A 21,727-nucleotide genomic window follows, 5' to 3' on the forward strand; every position below is an offset into this window, starting at 1 on the left:
GAATGCCTCTGGGTCAACATTCGCCCTAATAGACTGCCCCGTGGAATTTCTTCTTTAGCAATTTGGGTGGTTTATATCGTAACTGACTCCCCCTCAGGATTTACTTAAGATGCATTTGTTAAAGACTGTTGACTATGTAAGAACAAAGTATCCTGATATTGGTATAGTTATCTTAGGTGACTTTAAAAGAATGAATATACAGGAAATTGTTAATGATACAAAAATGCTACGATTGGCCGAAATTACCATAAACGATGCTGGGGGCATCATTTATTGATGGTATAAAAAATACTTGAATAAGGAAGCGAGCTCAGGGAGGTCCAATTCCGTTTCAGTATGGCAGCTGACATATTCTAATGACGGCGGAATAAATGTAAAGCGCTTTGATACATGTGAAAGAAGCTATAAATGTCAACATTTTTTTACAAAGACTAGTGTAACTATTGATATATTCCGACATTATATTCTTACATGTATGTCCAACCTTAAATAAAAATATTTTACCACTTTGTGGGCGTTGCGACAGACACAAGCAGCTAATTTTCTGTCAGTCTTCCGCAGTGGCTAAAATTACCGCTAGATACGTCTTCACCTGCAGGATCGCGACGCTTCGGTGAAATGAACAAAGATCGGATAAACAATACTAATACCGTACGGAGCGGATAACCGAAAATAGCGCCAGAGAACCGACCACGCAACGCAACGGTTGTCTCAAGTGAAAACGCCAAAAACTTCACGTGACTATTTGGACTATTATGGCCCGTAATATTTACAGTACAGTTTGCCTACTCTGAAGTACAAAGTGACAACACGCGCGTATACAGCGCGTTAACAGTGCGTAGTAATGCGTCTCTGCTGCAGGTATGCGTGCCTTCAAAGTCGGCACAATGTGTGCGTCGGCGTCTGTACTTTGTACCTCAGCGTAGACTGACAGTAGAATAGGTTAAAAAAATAGACAAATATCATTTAAAATTGGTCATGTCTTTGATGCCAATCGACCCCAATAATTCCACTATTCCTGACGCCCAATTTTGATCAGATCTGCACCCTTTTCGCCAATCATTATAGCAGGCGCATTGGTGTTTCCGGATGGCACGTTCGGCATGATGGAAGCGTCCACAACTCGAAGACCTTGGATGCCAAGAACCCTATTGAACAACCAACAAAACAAAAATATATAAACAAGACACGACAAATGATAGAAAAAAACTCGTCATTCTCAACATTCTAAAAGTGTTTTAGGTCTTATGCTAAAAAAAAAAGATAAAAAAGTCCACCCATAAACAGCAGCTTTTGCTACTAACACGTTGCTGGGATACAAGATCAATTTGGTTTTATATAAGAAGTGTCCTACAGAACATTTGACACAAATCAACATTTTTGAATCAACAAGATATTCTTTTGTAATGGAATAAAATACTGAAGACTCGAAGATAATACGTCTTTGATCCCATATCGGAGAGCTATAATAGATTTAGTAAGAAAGGGAACAAAATGCTGAAGACGTAAGATGTTGCGATAATACGCCTTCGATCCCATCCATGTATACACTGGGAGCTTTAATGTACTGCACAGTAAATATGTGTTACTCGCAGTCAGTTGTTAATATACCTAAGCTGAGGGTCCACCACCGCCGTCTTGTCTTCGGTCGCTGCCATCTTACATGTGCTCGTAGGATGGTATACCGTTCGGGCATAATGTCGGATAACCTGCTCTAGATGCTCACCAGACCACTCATCATGTGTACCATCTGGTATCTTCATGCAATGGAACTTACATCTATTAAAATGCAGAGAAACGTGATATGAGCACAATAGGCAGCGCATGCTGACAAATATTACAAACGGACAAATAGACCGCTTACATACGCACCCCTTTGTAGCATTTTGTATCGACTATAGAGGGCGATACAGTGCGAAGTAGTAGCCTTGTTCAAAGCGCTCATGTTTTCCTCCCTCATGTTCAGCACTTGAACCAAGATATTACTACTTTCGGGCTCACCAAGTCGATGAGAGCTGCAAACTGAGACTACTTATGACCATGCGTATGTTGAACGACTGAATTCGGGTTGATTCTACGAGCCCGTAGTAAATTGACCTTTGAGGGTCGCTAGAATGTACTCTCGCTGGATCGGCGCATCGCGTAATGTACGTATACTGCACTTACTTGATAACTATAGAAACGGTTTATATTTATCTGGTATTCGTAGTTTTGCGGAAATAGTGACGAATCGTGATCTTCATTTGCCAAGTTTCTTACAATAAATGTGAAAATGAAGGGAGCACTGATAATGGGTGAAGAGGATAAGCGACCACCCCTACAAAGTTTTAATCTAATTAGGAGAGGGGCCTTGTGTTGTATTTTGAGGTGACAGTCTTGACCATAAATTATCATTTTGAAACTGATGGATACCAATCTTTCATTTTGAAACTGTTATACGTGTATATACATGTTCAACAGGTAAAGGTATAAGTACTTACTCAAATGATGCCATGGCCTTAGTTTCAGTGACTCTTTTAGCAAAGCGGATTCCCTGTTACAAACAATGTTACAAAGAATAATCGATGTGATGTACTGTTCTTTCAATGTAAACGGTTGGGTAGAGACAGACAGACACCCACACAGACAGACAGACAGACAGACAGACAGACAGACAGCAAGCACAAAAAGAAATTTTAGTTGAACCAGATTGAGCAAGTCTTCTTCTTCATGTTATTAAGCAACTGCAAGCGTTTTGTATTTTAATTTTTTAACACACACGCACACACCCTCCATCCCGGATATCCAACATCACACCAGTATAATACACAACGCATACACCCCTTCACACACACCCCTGCCCATGCAGTGCCCACCCCTTCCAGTCAAACACACCCACATCCCCTCCCCATATCCAGACCCACACAAGAAAAGTCCTACTTAACCACTTAAAACATGCAGAATAGCTCAGAATGCTTATAAATTCAGTCATCGCCCATTCTAAGAAAGGATATAATGTAACGATTTAGCAGTAGGCCTATATTTACTTCTATGAGTGCCTTGACATCATACGGGTCGTCCAAGTAGTTAGGGTTTATGATTGGCGGATCCAGAGGATCGTTACTTCTCAGTTTCACTTCTCCAATACTCTTTGGATGCAGTAAACATATAAATAATGAAAATCCTATTTTGCGCATGCGTTCTTCACTGGTATTGTCGTAGTTCTCGAGCGGGAAGAATCTGTGCAAAATATGTTGAAAGTATGTCATATTAAAGAAAACGGAAGGGGAAAAGAACAAGAAAGTGAAAACGGAAAGTATTTTTCCTTGTTCGACATAATAACATTTTCATACAAAATAGATCAGTATTTCTTTGCCATAAAATGTTAGCTTTTACTGTCAGATATATCCCCTTTTAATTTGAGCGATCAACTAAGGCAAAGCAAAGAAAATAGGAATTTACTACCAGCGCCGATCCGTCGCCACTCCTTCGGTCGTGTTACGGAACGATCCTTTGTTGTGTAGATCATCGCCCCGCATGCCATACTGTTTTATGAACATCGTGTATGCGTTCGATTAATATTTCCATCATAATAATAAAACGACGGATCCTGCGTTTTACTTAAAATCTCGGATTTTGACAAAACTACAGCACCTTGATTTTTGCAGGGTATGTTGGTTTAATAAAGTACAATATAATCGTGTGAAAAACAGAATTTGGAGAAATATTGAGGACGTCCTCCTAAGCAAATGTTATAATATGGCTTTAAGTTTCTTCAACACGATAATCAATCACCTCTTGAACCAATCAAAAGTAGGGATACGTTCGTGTTGAGGATGGATGGATAAATAAACAAACGAGTTATGGTAGCAGGTATTAAACAATTTTTTTATTCGATTTGCTAAATGTTACGTTACTGACTGACGTGTTCTCTTACTTTGGATCCTTGTACACGTGAGCGGATGTGACAGGTCCCGATGGGATCTCACCGAGGAGATGCACTATTTGGATGTCCGGGGCCTCTGTCTGTTGACCAATAATGAAAAAATTGTGATATCATATCATCTCATCATTTCATTGTAAGAAAACATAGGAAAAACATAGCAAACAACAGAATTTACCAGCGATAATAGACAATTATGACGAGTCAATTTACATTAAGTGCTATACAAAACTGGAACATCATTGTTTTTTGTTGTAAATAGGCTATACCTAAAAGACATCCCCAATAACATATTAAAAAAGGAGAAAAAAGAAATAGGGGAAAAATGCTAATTTGCATCAAACAAATGAGCTGCCTATATGCAAGACTCTATTAGAATTTAGGATTCACAAAAAGTATAGTTTGACCGATCTCTGATGTACAGTTCTTGAGTTATAGGCATAAAGGTCAAATTTCAAATTTTGGTCTCCACCATTGTCCACAGGGGTACAAAAAAAATCAAAAATGCTCCAATGTTGTTGCTTTAAACAATATTTTAAACAAAGAATAGTTTACCATATCTTAATAGGTGAAGGTCAACATGATTCAATGGGCTTTGACTTTTTGCCCTGTTATATTTGCTTGACTATAATAAAAATTAATCATATTTCGATCAAAAAACCGTCATCACTCCAATGAGACCGCCCAAATCTGGTCTAAATATTTGCAAATAAATTTTACAAAATTTACTGAAGTGAAATATGTGCGTCCACGGTCTAAATAAGACTTGGTCCCACTCTTCAACACACCCCTACTACCCGACTGAGGCTACTCTTAAAACAGCGTAGTGGTGAACTTGACGCCGTAAGTAGTCAACTATGCACCTTACTCCTAAATTGTGGTCAATTTTAACCACAAAAGGTCAAAATTTTACCAGAATTTAGGTGCACAGTTAACAGATTTAAAGAGTGCACACGGCACTTGGCACTGTTGCGGTCCGAGTGGGACGCAATAAATATACGTACCGGTACATATTAACCACCATTCGTTTTGTATATATCTACCTGCTTTGAGCGGGGACAGAGTGGGGCGGCCGTAGTAGAGTGAGGCCAGTTCATGCTCTCATACCTAATACAAAACTCACCTTTAGCTCTTCTAACCCTGTTTTAAAGAACGCCACCCCTTCCTTAGGATTTGTTCCTGTGGCACACTAAAAGAGGATAATTTTAGTAATATTTTATTGGCTAAAATCATCATATTTGATCAAGAAAATGGACCAAATTTAAGACCATTTCAACTGTCAGCAGATTTCCATTTTAAGTTGAATATTTCACAATCTTTTGGCTTAAAAAAACAAACATAACAGTGCGAGATGCAGTGCAGGTGGGAACGGCCTTCCAAAAATTACGAGTGGAGGGAGGGACGGGGCGAAATACAAGTGACCGATAGAGCGGGGGGTCTTACGGTGCAGAATCCATTGGCGCGCTTTTAAGGGCCCCTGAAGCTGTTGAGTTTGAGCCTTTTTGAATGGCACCGGAGAACTATACATATTTTGTAATTTGTTACACAATCATGTTGACTATTTAATGTTGCCAGAAGACCAACTGAGTTGGTTCCCAAACTGGAAAAGACACAGCGTTATATAATTTTGAATTGAACCTGGGTAGGCTTATATCCCATTACAGCAGAGCAATTATTATATGGTTGGTACTGGTCTGATAAATTTTTTAAAAGATGTGTATTATTTTGGTGCCTTCAGTACAAGAGCTGAGCTTGTGCCACGGAATTGTGCTTAATGAATCCAAGTGGCAATGGGGAATCAGGAGGTTTAGACGATTGCTGATTTTAAGTTCGTCACAAAATGAAGCCCCAAAATAAGAATTATGTGAAGAGCAAAATTGTAAGGTGACTGCACTTAAAGCCATATTATAACATTTCTTTAAAAATAGATTAGTATTTATTTTCCATAAAATGGTAGCTTTTACTGTCAGATATGTTCCCTTTTAATTTTGAGCCGAACAAGTGAGGTAAAGCAAAGACAATTGGAATTTACTACTAGCGCCAATGCATGTTACTCCGGCGGTTGTAATATGGTACGATCCTCTGGCATGTGTGTGTGTGTCACGCACGCCGTGTACGTACAAGAGGGGGTGTGTTGACATCGAATACGCGTTCGACTAATATTTCCATCGTAATAATAACACGCTGATTCAGGCGGTTTATTCAAAATCTCGGATTTTGACAAAACTGTAGCACCTGAAGTCTTGATTTTTGCAGAGAATCTTTGTTTACTAAAGTACATTACAATCGTGCAAAAACCTGAATTTAAATTTTTTTTGAGGGCGTTCTCCTCCGCAAATGTTATAATATGGCTTTAATTTGACACTTAGGCCTACTAAATATCACTATCTCACGTTTGTGTAATAAGTAAGGGGGTGTGGAGGGGGGGAGGTGGGAAAGGTACGTTTGTTATATACTCACATATTCATCTGTGTGAATTTCAGTTCCTTCCTTGACCGACACCTTGACTATCATATTCAAATGATCCTATATTTATAAGCATAGAAAATAGAAAGATATTACACGCAGCAATACAGATTGAGGTGGCAAGACCACAAATACGTTAAAATTGCATTTCGAATATTACAAAACAGATATATGCAACGTGTGGTATTAAACTATATTGCTTGTAGTAGGAAAGGAGACTCAAGAAGTACAAAATTAATTACCTTGCTTTACACGGCGACGCAAGGTGCGGTAAGATTACATTGCTTTATTAGGGTGTAGTAATATTATGTTGCTTTATATGCAGCAAAAGAGACACAGAGTATGGTAGATATTATAGGTAGGTATTATAATTTCAGTTAGATGCACCATTACAAAGCAAACAGTGGGTGGATGAACAGTAACAATACTGTGTGAGGCCTTTGTTTCCCAAATGAGAACAATAGTCTCCATATTGTTATGCAGCATTATTATGGTAAATAATAGCTTGTTGATGGTACAACTCATTGTATATTTTTTCATATACTAGTCCAAGTTAAACACACTTACGTGCAGACGTTTCGATACCTACCAGCTATCTTTCTCAATGCTATACTGTTGATGTGATGATCGCTGTACAGCTGTTGTTGATCGCTGCTTGGCAACGGAGTTGCCAGACGATTTCTCCATCAACAGGACAATCCTTGCCTCCTCCCAATTGATGATATGATTATTGTCCACAACGTGGTCAGTTATCGCAGATCAACAGTAGCATTGAGAAAGTAGCTATCGAAACGTCTGCACGTATTAAGTGTGTTTAACTTGGACTAGTATATGAAAAAATATACAGTTTTATGGAACAGTCCTGATGAATTTGTTCAAGAGGTACAACTCATTGTTGCTAATGTCAAACTTGTCAAAGTAATTGTGATTATATCACACAAGTAAATGAGACACATGGGGTTGTGGACTTACCACGGTTTGGAAATAAGCTCTTCATATACAAGAAGAAGTAGAATTAAATCTTAACCTAATTATGATCCTTGTCTACATCCTAACCTTTCAACCTAAACGGTAACCCTAACGATGGCAAATATTCTAAATTATTGCACATGAAATATTTCCATTTCCACTCTTCTGATAATCTGTATAATAGTCACCTGTAAGTTCTTCCCAACAGGTAGATCAGCGATGCAGTCAATCCCAATTTCTCTCAGGTGTTCCTTAGGACCAATCCCAGACAACATCAGAATCTATCAACAAAATTATGTAAAAAAAGATGACATGCCATAACGGTGAATTTTTCTTCGTGTTTACCTTACATCTACAGGGATTTAAAGTTATCCCTCTGTTCTTTCACAAAGCTCAGACTTGGGTTCGTCATGTTTGAATTTAATTTAAGTATTATCCTACATGTATCACCCATGCATACATTAACTTTGGAAGGTTTTTTATATCGTTTTATTGCCCCATCATCAGAAAAGTGGCTTGGGGTCTTGATGACTTTGCTTTAAAAACATCAGTTTATGTCTACTCCATACTTCATACATAATTATGAGTCATTCCATGACATATCAACAAGTCAGTGGTCATCCGTCATATTTTGCTTAAAATCATTTCTAGCATACCTCTATGGTCATAATTTGAACACATGGAAAAAATGAATGCTCAACTCCAAGCGGTTTTGGAGATATGGCTTGTCAAAAGTTAGCCCAGACCCCCACTTTTTGCTCTCTCGAGTCGCGTCGTTGAATTAGTAGCGTTTTGGGACACTCATATTTTGACTTTGCAAAAAAGATATTATGCTTTATTCCCTTTATACATTTATGGACCTCCAAACATCGTCGTTCGTGTTGCGACACATTTTTTACGCTGACCCCCCTAAATTTCAAATTTAGGGGGGTCAGCAAAAAAGTTGAACATTGTTCAACTCCATCGCGGACCGAAATTTCCAACTCGCGATGAGAATTTTCACCGCTGGCTCATTACAGTTTTTGTAGCATCGCATCGCGCTGCGATGTGGAGTCATGCTATAGTTTGATCAGCTCATAATCGGCGGGCCGTATAACATCGCGGATTAATATCAATTTTTTTCAAGAATTGTCTCGTGACAATTCGTCAAGTATCACGAATTATTAACTTAAGTCCTATACTTTGCCTACTTTATTTAATACACACAATATAGACCAGATATGTCAACTATATCACTCTTAAAGTGGATCTATTTTTCGGTGTACGGGTAAAAGCCTATAACATTTCCCGCCGATTACAAGATGATCCAAGTATAGAAATCTATTCTCTGTATCTAATGTAATACACTAGATACCATTTCACTCACGTACCGGCGGAAGAAGCCGTCTTTCACATCTATAATTTTCTTGATTTATAACAATCATCACACCCAAACAATTACTTCATTAATTGTACTTACCTGTGGTGAATTGACAGCTCCCCCTGAGACGATTGCCTCTTTGTTCACCTTAACGAACTTGTCGCCTTCTTTTGTACGGAAGGAAACACCAACAACTTTCTTGTCTTCAATGTTAACCTGGTTACAATCAAATATGTGTTAATTTACTTAAAAGTAGCTTACTATTTTCCTCGTGTGTCAAGGAAGCTTGGAATACAGACACAGAAGAAGGTAATTTACTAATAATTATTTACTAATTATTTTTGCAACAACGTGAGTCCCAGGGGACACTGAAGTTTGGTTTGGGTAGGGGTGTGTCACTGAGAATTTGAAAGGGGACCCATCAAATATTACCAATTTTTCATAAAAATTAGACTATATCGATATACCAAAATTCAACATTTTCGGCCAAATTTAACACAAATTGTCTTAATTTTGACAAATTTTCCTCCCAATTACTGAAAAAATGTTGGCAACATCAGTGTAGTGAGGCAAAATAGGTTATTTGGGAACATCTTCCACAGGGGGAGAATGAATGTTGAAAAAATAACCCATCTATATTCCAAAATTGGCCTAAAAAGGGGTCATTGATATACCATTTGTACTGAGTACCACCCCCCGGGGACGTGAGTAAATGATAATGGATGGCGGCAAAATGTATTCTTCAGGGTAAAGGTGGAATTCTATAAAAAGAAAGTTACTACCGGAATAGGCCCTATACTATAGTAAACATCTCAAAAAAGTAACTAACCCCCCAATAAACAATGGCCATTATTCAAAAACGGGCTATTGTAGGCCTATTGCAAATCTGAAAAATGCGTTGGAAGCAGAATTTATTTCTGCGCAGTTTGACACCTCATTTGATACGATAGCCCAGAAAACAATAAAACACCGGTCAATTTAATGTAGTGAGGTCCAGATTTGAAAGTTGCACTTACATACAAATTTTTACAATACAAAAACACTCAGATATCATTACACAGATTTTCTTCCATTACACTGAATGCAAAATCAATAGAATGTACTGCAACTTTCAGATCTTGGGCAACATTGATTTAAATGTACGCTATGACGTCAATATTTAGTCAATTGGTACAAATGAGGTGTCAAAATGTGCAGAAATAAATTCTGCTTCCAACGCATTTAACAGATTTGTAATACAATCACCCGTTTTGGAATAATGGTCATTATTTAAGGGGGTCAGTTACTTTTTTTTTGAGATGTTTATATGAAGAACAGACTTATAAAGCTGTTAGTTTGGAGCTGAGACATGGACACTGCAGAAGGAGTTGCGATGAGACCAGGAACTTTTGAAATGTCGGTGTGGAGAAGAAAAGAAAAAGTGAATTGGAAAGACAAAAAGACAAATAAAGAAATAAAAATGCTTTGGGGAGAGGGTTATAATAAATATCACCCGGAGCCGAAAGAAAAACCTGATTGATCACATATTAAGGACTCCTGGCAGGGGCGTAGCAAGAGCATCAGGGGCCCATGGACAAGGAGCAGTATGTGCCCTTTTAACCAGGGCGGGATTTACCTTATGTGGGCCCTGGGCCAGGCCAAAATTTAGAGGCCCCGAAGGCTCATGTGCCGAGGAAGGCATGTACACTCAAGACAGTGGCCAAGTTTTGGTTTACGTATATTATAGAGGGGAACTAACATATTTTGTTCCGATGTGTAATACTAGGACATTTGCACGCAAAGCACGCGAAAAAAAATCAATTTCAGACTATTTTAACCCCAGATCAACATGAATTTCGCTATTTGAATGCGCGCGAAGCGCAGAAAATTTTACAACTTTGCCCTATTTTGGCCAAAAAACATGCTGATATTGGGGTTAAAAGAAATATGCATAGGGTCATTTTGGGGCCCCAAAGGGCCCTGGGCCCGGGCCCATCTGATCCAATGGTAAATTGGGCCCTGCTCTCCATTATTAGCTCTTATTTAATTTTCGCTTTTGTGCTCGGGGCCCCTGAACCCTCGGGGCCCATGGACTTCGTCCACCCTGTCCCCCGCTACGCCCCTGATTCCCGGACGCTTAATTTCTTTCTGCAACCATAATAGGGCACAGTACTGCCAACCCTTAGGGTTGGAATTTAGGGTTAGGGTAAGGTTTCTAATGGAAGACAGATAAAAAAAAAAAAAACTAGTTTGCGTCTGACGTCATCTGTCAATCAAACTCGAGCACGGTTTGTTTACAAGCGTCGTGATGATATGAGTTGCTGAACGCGCGGGCAGTAAGATCGGACGCGTTATTGTTAATTTTGCACCTTCATACAAACCATCTCAAAAGTTAGGTCTTTACATAGTAGGAAACTTTCTTTACTGAAGGCACCATGTCAGCAATGCCTAGAAAATTGCTTTTTGCCTTCGCCATTTTCTGCTATTCCTTTTCTCCGATCGGCACCAGATAAATCGACCTTCCTTTTACGTGTTATTAACCAATCAAGGATCGTAGGGAATTTGAATGACAGTGACGTCAGACGCGAAGCTTATCTCCAATATCTTCAATATAACGTATTGTGGCCCATTAAGGTTACATAAAACTAACACGCATCCCGGACATATGAGATACGTAATAGAAGGAAGGATGGAAGAGAAGAAACAAAAAGGAAGAAGAAAATTGGGAATGTTTGATGAACTAAAGGACAGACGATCGTTTGTGGGGCTGAAGCGAAGATCTGAATACAGAGGAAAATAGAGTAGGCCTATAGACGAATCCAATGAGCCAAGTCATGGTCAGGATTTGGTCGGGTATATTTGGTTCCCCGCATGCACCAAACAGGTGTTGTGAGTGCCCAATTGGGTGGATTAAAGCCGCTTAAAATTCGATGTTAGATTCTTTTGTGTTGTAAACTGTCATCATTCTTTTGTCTACGTGTAACACGGGTGATAGAAATGCAGTTTAAAATACCCTTCCAAGGCCGCATCATTTCACATTTTAGGTGAGATAGCTGGGTCCCCGTCGCGGCTATGGCTGCCATTGAGGAGTACGAATGCGTGAAATTGGATTCGTCTATAGGCCTATAATATACCGGAGCCGCGGATTCGCCTAACACTAAAGGCAGAATTCAATAAGCAAGCAAAGCTAGTTTACATTTAGCAAATAACCGACTAGAATTTCTTCCTACCTTTGTGACCACTGCATTACATAATACCGTGAGGTTACTCCTCTCCATAGCAGGATGGATGTAAGTACGTGCTACGCTTGTTCGTTTACCATCCTCATCTATAGTCATTGGGAAATCCCCGAACCCAATCTAAAAGAAAGTATCAACAACACATGATATATATATGGTTTATGGTATGGAGGTGTTTGGAATTATAGTAAGATTTGGGAACTGAACATTCATTAAATTCATTAAAAGTTTGTTATGTTAAATAAATTTAACGTTTTTCTTATAAATACTTACAATGTCACCACTGTTCACGTCGACTTGCTTAAATCCAAGCTCAACACCTATTTCAAAATAACAGTATGACTCTCTTATAAATTGATATTTGAAGCATTTGATATAAATTATTTAAATAATTATGGTCTACCCAATAATAGATAATAGATATGACTGGTATTATAACTTAATCATGATGAAACATATTCTTCTCTTTCTCTTTTCAAAATTTCTCACACATTTTGTTCACAAGCAATACGAAATCACAAATATCCAATGAAACCCAGTCTAAAACTATATATGTATGTTGATAGGCCTATCCAATATAGTCTGTATTGATGTGACAATAAGTACAAGAAATTTGAGGCATGTTACCATGCATAATGAAAGACAGAGATAAAAAGACTAGTAGGCGTCTGAAATTGTGACAACAAGACAGAAAATGCCGTACTGCGCAGGGTGGCAACCAATCACGGCGCGGCTTTGCCCTGACGCGATCTAGTCTTTTTTTTAATCTCTGTCTCATGGTGTTTCATCATAGGTTTGTCGGACCACCTACAAGAAACAAACTTGGTTTTAATAGCCTTTTTATCGTATGCTCAAGATTTTGACTCCATAAATTCGCGATGTCTGAATTTTATGATGATTATCGGTAGAAAAATCCAAAATAAGAAGTTCTGCCGCTTTTTTCAAACACATAAACCACAATATTATCGAATTTATTCCCAGTCAGGGTGAACTAATGAGTGTTTGTTTTCTTTGTATGGGGGAGGGGAGTGGTCATGAATATATTGGGTCATGTTCTTTTGTACCAAAATAGGGAAGTCATAAAATGATCAAGGGCTCGTTCACTCTGAATACTGATCTGTTAAGGGAAGGGGTATGAACGTTTGGACAGTATTTATTGTGGGACATTAGAGCACATCAGACATATCGAATTACATTCTGAATACGAAGAATGTCCTTCTGATATCAAATAATTTTGATTTTTGAAATTCGCAATGTAATACACATTTTATGGCAAATCTTTAAAATTGATATTTTTGATATTTAACAGTACTCGAAGTAAACTTTATAAATCTGATGATTTATACTTGAGTGTATGTAGGTGGGATGAAAAGCCGACGATCAATTGAAAATTTTGACCTTTCGTATTGAAGAAATTGATTTTTTTCTCAAAACACCAAAAATAGGTCTTTTGGGGAAAAATCAATATCGTCAATATGAAAGGTCAAAATTTTCAATTGATCGTCGGCTTTTCCTCCCAGCTACATACACTTTAAGAATATATCATTAGATTTATAAAATTTACTTCGAGAACTGTTATATATCAAATATTTGAAAAATATCAAGTTTTTATAATTTGTCATAAAATTAGTATTATATCGTGATTTTCAAAAAATTAAAATTATTTGATATCAGAAAGACATGCTTCGTATTCAGAATGCAATTCGATACGTCTAAGGTGCTCTCATGTCCCATAAAAAATACTGTCGAAACGCTCATTCCAGATCCCTTAACCCTCTGAGCACTACCTGGCGATCTAACATTACCTCTGATTGGTCAATTACATGATATTTTCACTTTAATCACCGATCACAATGGAGCTTTGCAAATAATTCACCCCAATTTTTTTGCGTGGTGAAATTATTCTAACAATGTTGCTGATTGGTCCAATTGATAATGAAAACTTCTTTTTGGCCAATCGGCAGGTAGTTCTCATGGGGTTCCTTAAAGTCTCGTTCACATATTGGCCAAAATTTCAGTTACAATTAAAAGTTTCTTTTGGAATTTTATAGTTTACCTGCATCTATAAAAGCGTCACTTAGCTGATTTCCTCGATGCTTTATCGTCAGTGGACCGCCAGTGTTGTGGAATTTTGAACCGACGAGTTTTGGACTATTGACAGAGCATTCACATTTCCGTGTTAAGAAAAAGATGAAAAAAAATGGCAAGAAATAAATTAACATCAATTAAAGGTATAATGTATTTTGTTTGTTTCAAGACACACACACACAAACATATTTGAAAGCGTGCTATGCGTTAATATATTCTTTCACCAGATTATCACAAAATTTGGATATCACGGTTTATGACACCAGTGGCGTCCGCAGGTTTTTCAAAAGTGGGACGGGGGGGTCAGTAAATATGGTATAGAGATGGGTTGGTTACTGATACAAGCGAGGTAATTGTAATCGGGTATTCTTTTGCACTACGCATAATAGAGATTGAAACATTCTGAAGCACACCCGTACAAATATTTTCCAAGAACCCCGAGGGTGCACGAGTCTCGATTCCCCCGACTGCATGTTCAGCTATCCGCTCGCAGTAAATATAGCTAATCCCCAAACTTCTCCCCGACTGGGTCATTTCCATCGGCTGTCTGACAAAAGTGGGTGGGTCGTGGTCCTCCACCCCCCCTTTACGCAGGCCACTGGATATCACGAAGTGATGTCATGATAGTGTCATATACTTTCGACCAATCAGATGTTTCATCGTATGGGTCATTACCATAATTGATTGGCCTATTTTACTATTATCCAATCAGATCGCTCCATAGCATGCGCGGTTGGAAAAAAGGATCACTGCATTGGCGCATTGAATTCGCTTGATTTCAAGCTATAGCAAGAGGAAAGTCCATTATAAGGTGCATGATGCAGTCATGTCTACAGTAGAATTCACCACGACCTTTGCAGGACTTAAACCCCATTAAAAGCTATTAAACCAAGATAACACTCATTGAAAACAGCTCAACTATGTTACATCAGGTCTTCTCTGGTTAAATCCACATACACATGTTTCTGTTTTACCTGTGCGTGTGCGGTATTGCAATGAGCTGGTATTATAGTTTCAGTTGGGTGAACGATTATAAAGCGAACGAAAGGTAACAATACTGTGTGGGCGCTTTGTTTGCGAAATGAGACAATAGTGTGCATATTGTTAACCAGCATTCTTGAACATGAGAAACATAATGGTTGTAGACCGTAACACGGTTTGGAAATAATTTCTTCATATTTTTTTGGTGTTATCTGTCGTTTACATATCCTTCCTAAAACACCAAAGTGCGAATATTTCCAAACACCTAAATTAGCTAAAAATGTAGGACATGTTACAAAACTACATTTTCTAGAATTTCAGAAGAGTACTTTAAATATTGGCCGGTTATTTTTCACACAGTGACGTTAACTAGGCAATGTCCTATTACCTATAACATACACTAAAACACCAAAGTGCGAATATTTCAAAACATCTAAATTAGCTAAAAATTTAGGACATGTTACAAAACTATATTTTCTAGAATTTCAGAAGAGTACTTTAAATATTGGCCGGTTATTTTTCACACAGTGACGTTAACTAGGCAATGGCCCATACTTCTAACACACACTATTTGTAGAGGTCACGCGTCAATGGTGAGAGCACTGTGTATTGTGTATAGGAAAACGGACAGTAACTGCAGTATGGTAAACTTCAGCATGATTTTATAAAAAAACGGGAATAAAACAAATAATGTATCCACTCTCAAGTGTTTGTATGATTTATGATTCTGTCGGTTGAGTGTGCACAATCACAATGTTTGCTAAAAAGAGGTAAAATCAGTCCCTTCAATATTATTCGAAGCTACCAAACTTAGTACCAACAATTGCCGATTTATTGATCATAATATTATGATTAAAAACAGTTTTTGTTTTTGATTCCTCAATATTTGGTATTAGATTTATCGGATGTACATTTATACAATACATGATAAATCCACCTTAATGCTCTGCGTGCTAGCTGTAGGCTTCAACATAAAAAGTCCAAGTTTTGCGATAATTTCGCAAAATTTCAAGAGCTATCTTAAGAATCACTGAACCAATACTAGATTTGTTTGTACTCATTTTAATGCATTTTTCATGCTGATGCCAAATATGGTCATGAAAATATACAATTGCGAAATTTTTGAATTTTGGATTTTGTTTAACTTGTCGTCTGCAGTCGACACCCGCGTGGAGAGATAAAAAACACCAACACGTGTACAAACGTACCATTTGCAGTTTTCTGTTTTCAGAAAGTATGGCAGCAGTTCCTTCCAGCTCCACCCAGTACAACCAGCCTGAGCCCAGGAATCATAATCAACAGATGAACATCTTGTAAAACACATGAAATTATTGGAGCTGCAGCCACCTAATACCTGCAAGAAACGACATGTTCAGATGCAGAACGTATACGTAGCCATACTAGCCAAAGGCGGTCTTGTGAAATTGTTTAGTATTAGGGAGTGTTCATAAATACTTTGGGGGGGGGGTGGAAAAGTTGGAACCTCGGACGTCAAAAATTTTGATCCCCCTGAAAAAGGGTGGATTTTTTTTTATCCCCCCTTTTCATGGTCTAAACTTTTTTTGATCCACTTCATGTCCTAAAAAAGAAACCCAAAATATACATCATTAACAGTGGCATAGATTTCTTTTGACATTGGGGTTGGAATTTTTTGGAAGTCCAGTGAATCCAGCACCTTTTGCCGACAAAGTTTATGGTACAAATGCGCGGGAAGCGCGCAAAAAAGTTGTCATATTGAAGCTAAACTGCATGATGAAATATAGTACAAAACTGGAATTAATTTGCGTGAAGCGCAAATAAATTGGCACTTTTTAGTTTAAAATAACCAAATATGGGGTTAATGTTGGTTAGAAACCCATATACAGGCATCAACATTGGGGGATGATTGTATGGACCACACCACCCCTATCAAAAAATATTGGGGATTTATCCCCTTCCCCCCCCCTGGAATTTACCCCTATGGTCATTAACTCATTAGCTAAAAATTATCGTTTGGAGTTATTACTCATTGGAGTCATAGTGTTACACCCAAATTGTAAAGTGGTCACATTTTGTCAATGTAGCTTGAGATTACAAAATCGAATACTTAACATATATGCGCGCGGATCGCGCAAAAATTTTGGAATGTACACGCCTTCTCGCACATTTTACCCCGGAATTTTACCCTCAAATATTTTGATCCCCCCCTATTAAGGACTGAGTTTTTTTGGATCCCCCCTTTTAAGGACCCAAAATTTCTTTGATCACCAATATTTTCCAACCCCCCACCAAAGTATTTATGAACACTCCCTTAATAGTGATAATTAAAGGGACATAATTAAAAATAAACACAAGGCAGCAGTAAATTACGTATATTATACTTTGATGAGACGATCAGTGTTCGTATTCATCGTGAAAACTTCTCTTGAATTCAGGATCGAGTTCTCTATGTGTAGCCAGTGGCGGCACTACGGGGGGGGGGGGAACTTGCCACTCCAAATATTTATCTTGGCCCAAGTTTGCCCTCCCTCCCCCACTTTGGAGGCAAAACCCCAAATCACACAAATTTCCACTTTTGTGCAAAATTGGTCGATTCCCCGAAATTCACTTTCCCCGTGCATGCCCCCGAAAAAAATCCTGGTGCCGCCACTTAATGTAGCGCTTTGATGTCAAATCCTGCGAAAGTACAACGATATACCATGGTTCATGGGTTTGTGACCATGGATTGTGACCATGGTTTGTGACTATATGGTTAACATGGTTAACCATGTTTTATTAAGCATGATTGACCATGGTTCAAAAGTGGTGCCAATTTGCATAGGTAACCATATGGTCTACTAGTATATGAACCAAAAACAATAGCCCTTGCATTTCACATTTGGGTTTTGGTTTTTAAGCCAATACTAGAAACAAACCCAAACAAAAAGTGAAATCCTTTATGGTTGCACAATGTTTACTCTAAAACAAAGAATATCGTCGTGCAGTTTGGAAATGACCTCTACTTAACATTCCTCTGATTAGCAATTGATTTGATGTTTCATTTTTTTTTTACATCAGGTGAGACAAACATTTTAATAAAAGTACGACTAGAAAGTATGTGATATTTGACGGAAATGATAAGGGGATGTACGCTTAAAAGAGAACTTCATATCCCATGCAGAAAAAAACCTGATTTTAAAAAAAATATATAAAAATTATGCAGACTTAAACAAATTTGGCATACCCCTTATAATAACCAGTTTGGTCAAAGAAAGGATTTGTGGGGGAGCAATGTTTCCTGTGGTAAAACAGGTTAACATTTTTATTCATCTGGGAAAAAGAGCACTGATATAATGTATTTAATAAGTACGTACAACCCACCAACCCGTTAGTTTTAGCAAAATAATAAAGGCTTTTAAGATTAGCATCTATATATTTTAAACTGTTGCGATTTGGTAGTTCACAGTATCTTGTGAACGTGATATAGTGAGTTTTGGCAAAAACTGCATTGATCATTTCATAGCGAGTGTGTAGAAGAATTCAAATATTTTTGTAGGGCCTGTGGTTCTTGAGTTATGTTGTAAACAGGGTTGAAACAACAACACTTTTGTAAAACGTACATAACTCATTAACAATAAATCAAGCAAGTTTTTAAAGTAGGCCTATATGATTTGTAGGATAAACCTATTGCAAAACATCAAAGTGTTATTCAATAATATATTGATTTAGATAATAAAAATCGATATTTTTGGCTGCTTCGACCAACAATACCTCGTGTACCCTTAAAAGAGAATTTGACTGTTTTACTTCATTCCTAATGTTTCTAGGCCCTACAACTTTTTGATACAATTAAAATACCTCTATGATGTCACTTTATCTAATTGCAAAAATCATTTTCATTGTGCAGAATTCAACAGGTTTTTTCCCATGATTTTGCCAAAATATGTTTTGATTTTTTGTAAATACCTGATAGTATTGTGCATATTTCTAGCATTCCACTGGTCTCTTATGACCTGATCATGAGGTGAAGCAGTTCTTGGAATTAAAAAAAAATTAAGAAAATCGATTTAAATACAAAAATTCCAATTTAAATAAAAAAAATCTGATGTTTTTTTTTATTAAAAAAATAAATCAACAACCCTGAATAATATTAATAATAACATATCCTGAAGTGATTATAATACGTACCTTACCCCGTGGCCAGAAACAAGCTTCTAAGGCTTTGTAGCCATTTACTTGAGGCTCGCACTGAAGAAAAATGCAATTAAACAAATAAAAACAACAATTATTATTTGCCTCTCTGCCACGATGCATGTACTTGCTTTTTATTTTTACTTTGTATTTTCAGCTATGTTATTATTTCCCAGGCCCATACGCAGATGTACTTGATGTCAATCAAGAATAATGTATTATATTACATGTAGACTAAAAACTGAGTAGGTGGGGCATCTGCAAATGTTTGTACCTCCCTGATATGTAACTGACAAATAACAGGAAAAACAACTCCCATATCTGCATGTCCATAACTTTGGTCAGTGGAGCGAGCCAAGGGATTTCAAGTGGGTGATTATTGATTGGCAAGTGCCATATTTGGGCATAAGTATAGTCCACCATTCAATGTAGAGGATGGGCTAGACTTTATCGATTGCTGGAGCCGTAAGAGTGCAAAGGTCGAACCATGTTTGCTGTGCAGAATAACTGCACTATGCCTCGCAACATACGATAGCCTACCTTGTAATTCCAATCAATGTCTGTCCTTTGTAAACTAGCTGCCTTTGCAGGTATATGCGTGGAAGGCCAATCCAAATCGGAAGGACCCGCTTCTAGAAGCAGAACAGAGATGTTGTCATCTTCAGATAGCCTTGCTGCAACCACTCCTCCAGCGCTTCCTGATCCACAAACCACATAGTCATAAGAACTTGTAACGGTAGCCATGATCTTGTCGCGTTATAATAATAATATTGATTTGACCCGAGATACCTTGTACCTTGTAGAATATCTCCCGTACACAGGTCACGAAACCACTTGACAACGCCAGTGGAGTGAAAACAAATCGCGCTGGTGTGTGACAGTGTGATTACTGCATACGTGTCACGATCGGCCGCCGGCTATAACGTGCGATCGCTGCCATTAATAGGCAAATCGACATATGTCAATTTCGCTGAAAGAAATTGACATATGTTGATTTTGTCCAATAGGAGAACTTGTAATTGACACAAGTAAGCTAATTTACATAAAATCGACATATGTCATTTCCAAAGATGGAAATTGACATTACCGGTATGTCCATTATTTAAAACCACTTTTGCTGTTTGCGTCAAAGTGTTATTGGTGCGTACTGCTGCTGCATATCTGATTGGTTGACATTGTTCGCAATCATTTTTATGGTATAAATCGACATATGTCAATTTGAAGAAATGTGATTTGTTGCAGAAAAGAATACACCCGAAAAGACATCCAATACGCCCAACTGAATTTGATGCATAATTCTACGGCTATCGATATACTTTGACCGCTTTTGGCCTGCCTAAAAATCTTAACCACCTACACAGCTCTACACCCCCTATAAATCACTACCCCGGGGTACACATCATTATTGCACCACCCCAAGACCTGCACAGGATTGAACTTCCATCTATGTAGACTCTTACACCATACACACGTTATGTTGTACATTGTATTTTTAAAAGCAGGCCTTCTCTTTAGGTCATCATTTACTTTCTAACAATACTAGCTAATACTCAATGGGAAACGATATTTACCCATTTTAGAACGGAATTCATGTTGAAATAGTTGTATAATGATGTAAAAATTGCAAAAAACAAAGGGTCATAAACGGTGATAGAGCTCGTACTCCGAGGTGTATTTTGGGCGCATTCGTAATGTAGCGATTTGGATATTGACATATGTCAATTTCTAAATTGGCATATGTTGATTACATTTTAAATCTTTCTGGTGGTTATTTCAGCCAATGAGAATGAACCAATAAACAGTAATAAATTCGACACTAGTTTTCAAATAATGAATATATGTCGATTTCTCCTAAGGTAGTTGACATATGTACATTTTACCTTACTTATGTCGATTACAAGTTCTGCTATTGGATGAAATCAACATACATGCGCGTATATTTTTTTGGGTGGGCTTTGGGGGCGCCCGCCCCCCGGGGTAAAAGCAGGGGGCGGCCAAAACGAAGGGGCGGCGGAAGACGAAGGGGCGGCAAAAACAGGGGCGGCAAAAACGATGGGGGCGGCAAAAAGAATTAGTAGAAAAAAGGGCGGAAAAATTTGAAAAAGTATAACATTTTTTGAAAAAATGGTACTATACATTAAAATGTGTTGCTTTTAGGGCGCTAGTGCGGCATACCAAATTTTGCTAGTAGTCTTTTTTCCAATTCAACCTTTGAGCTCAGTAACAGTTTCTCTAGTCTTGCTAGTGATCACAGCGGGCCACTCAGTCCACCATTGGCAGCTTCATCACCATGTAAGTTAAGTGACTCACAAACTGGGTCAAAACCAAGTAGATCTAAAAATGGTAAGGCAGGAGCAAACAAATCAAAGCCCAAATTATTGGAACTGAAACTCACCTTGACAGTAATATCAACAACAGTGAGCTTTTACCACCAAATTACACCATTGTGCGTAAAGATAGGGTAGGTGCCAAGCGTGGTGGGGTCTTGATTGCCCTGACAAGTGACCTAATAGGGACCTACAGAGTAGATTTAGATACTAGGTTACTATTAAGATCCAAGGAGCTAGAGACACC

General features: G+C 38.0%; 1 protein-coding gene across 1 annotated transcript; it reads right to left on the reverse strand.

The window, feature by feature from the left end:
• Positions 1 to 1,007: 1,007 nt before the first annotated feature.
• LOC140139626 (alcohol dehydrogenase [acceptor]-like) lies at positions 1,008 to 19,897 on the reverse strand. The gene is made up of 15 exons (XM_072161330.1): positions 19,694 to 19,897; positions 19,151 to 19,210; positions 16,213 to 16,358; positions 13,992 to 14,086; positions 12,209 to 12,255; positions 11,927 to 12,055; positions 8,817 to 8,933; positions 7,546 to 7,638; positions 6,383 to 6,448; positions 5,046 to 5,111; positions 3,917 to 4,005; positions 3,027 to 3,219; positions 2,481 to 2,533; positions 1,612 to 1,779; positions 1,008 to 1,148 (listed from the first exon to the last, which is right to left on the reverse strand). The coding sequence occupies exons 1-15, from the start codon at positions 19,895 to 19,897 to the stop codon at positions 1,013 to 1,015; spliced, it is 1,662 nt and encodes a 553-aa protein (XP_072017431.1). The 3' UTR covers positions 1,008 to 1,012.
• Between the last annotated feature and the right edge of the window lie 1,830 nt (positions 19,898 to 21,727).

The sequence above is a fragment of the Amphiura filiformis genome, chromosome 18 (assembly GCF_039555335.1).
Source record: "Amphiura filiformis chromosome 18, Afil_fr2py, whole genome shotgun sequence".
Lineage (NCBI taxonomy): Eukaryota > Metazoa > Echinodermata > Ophiuroidea > Amphilepidida > Amphiuridae > Amphiura > Amphiura filiformis.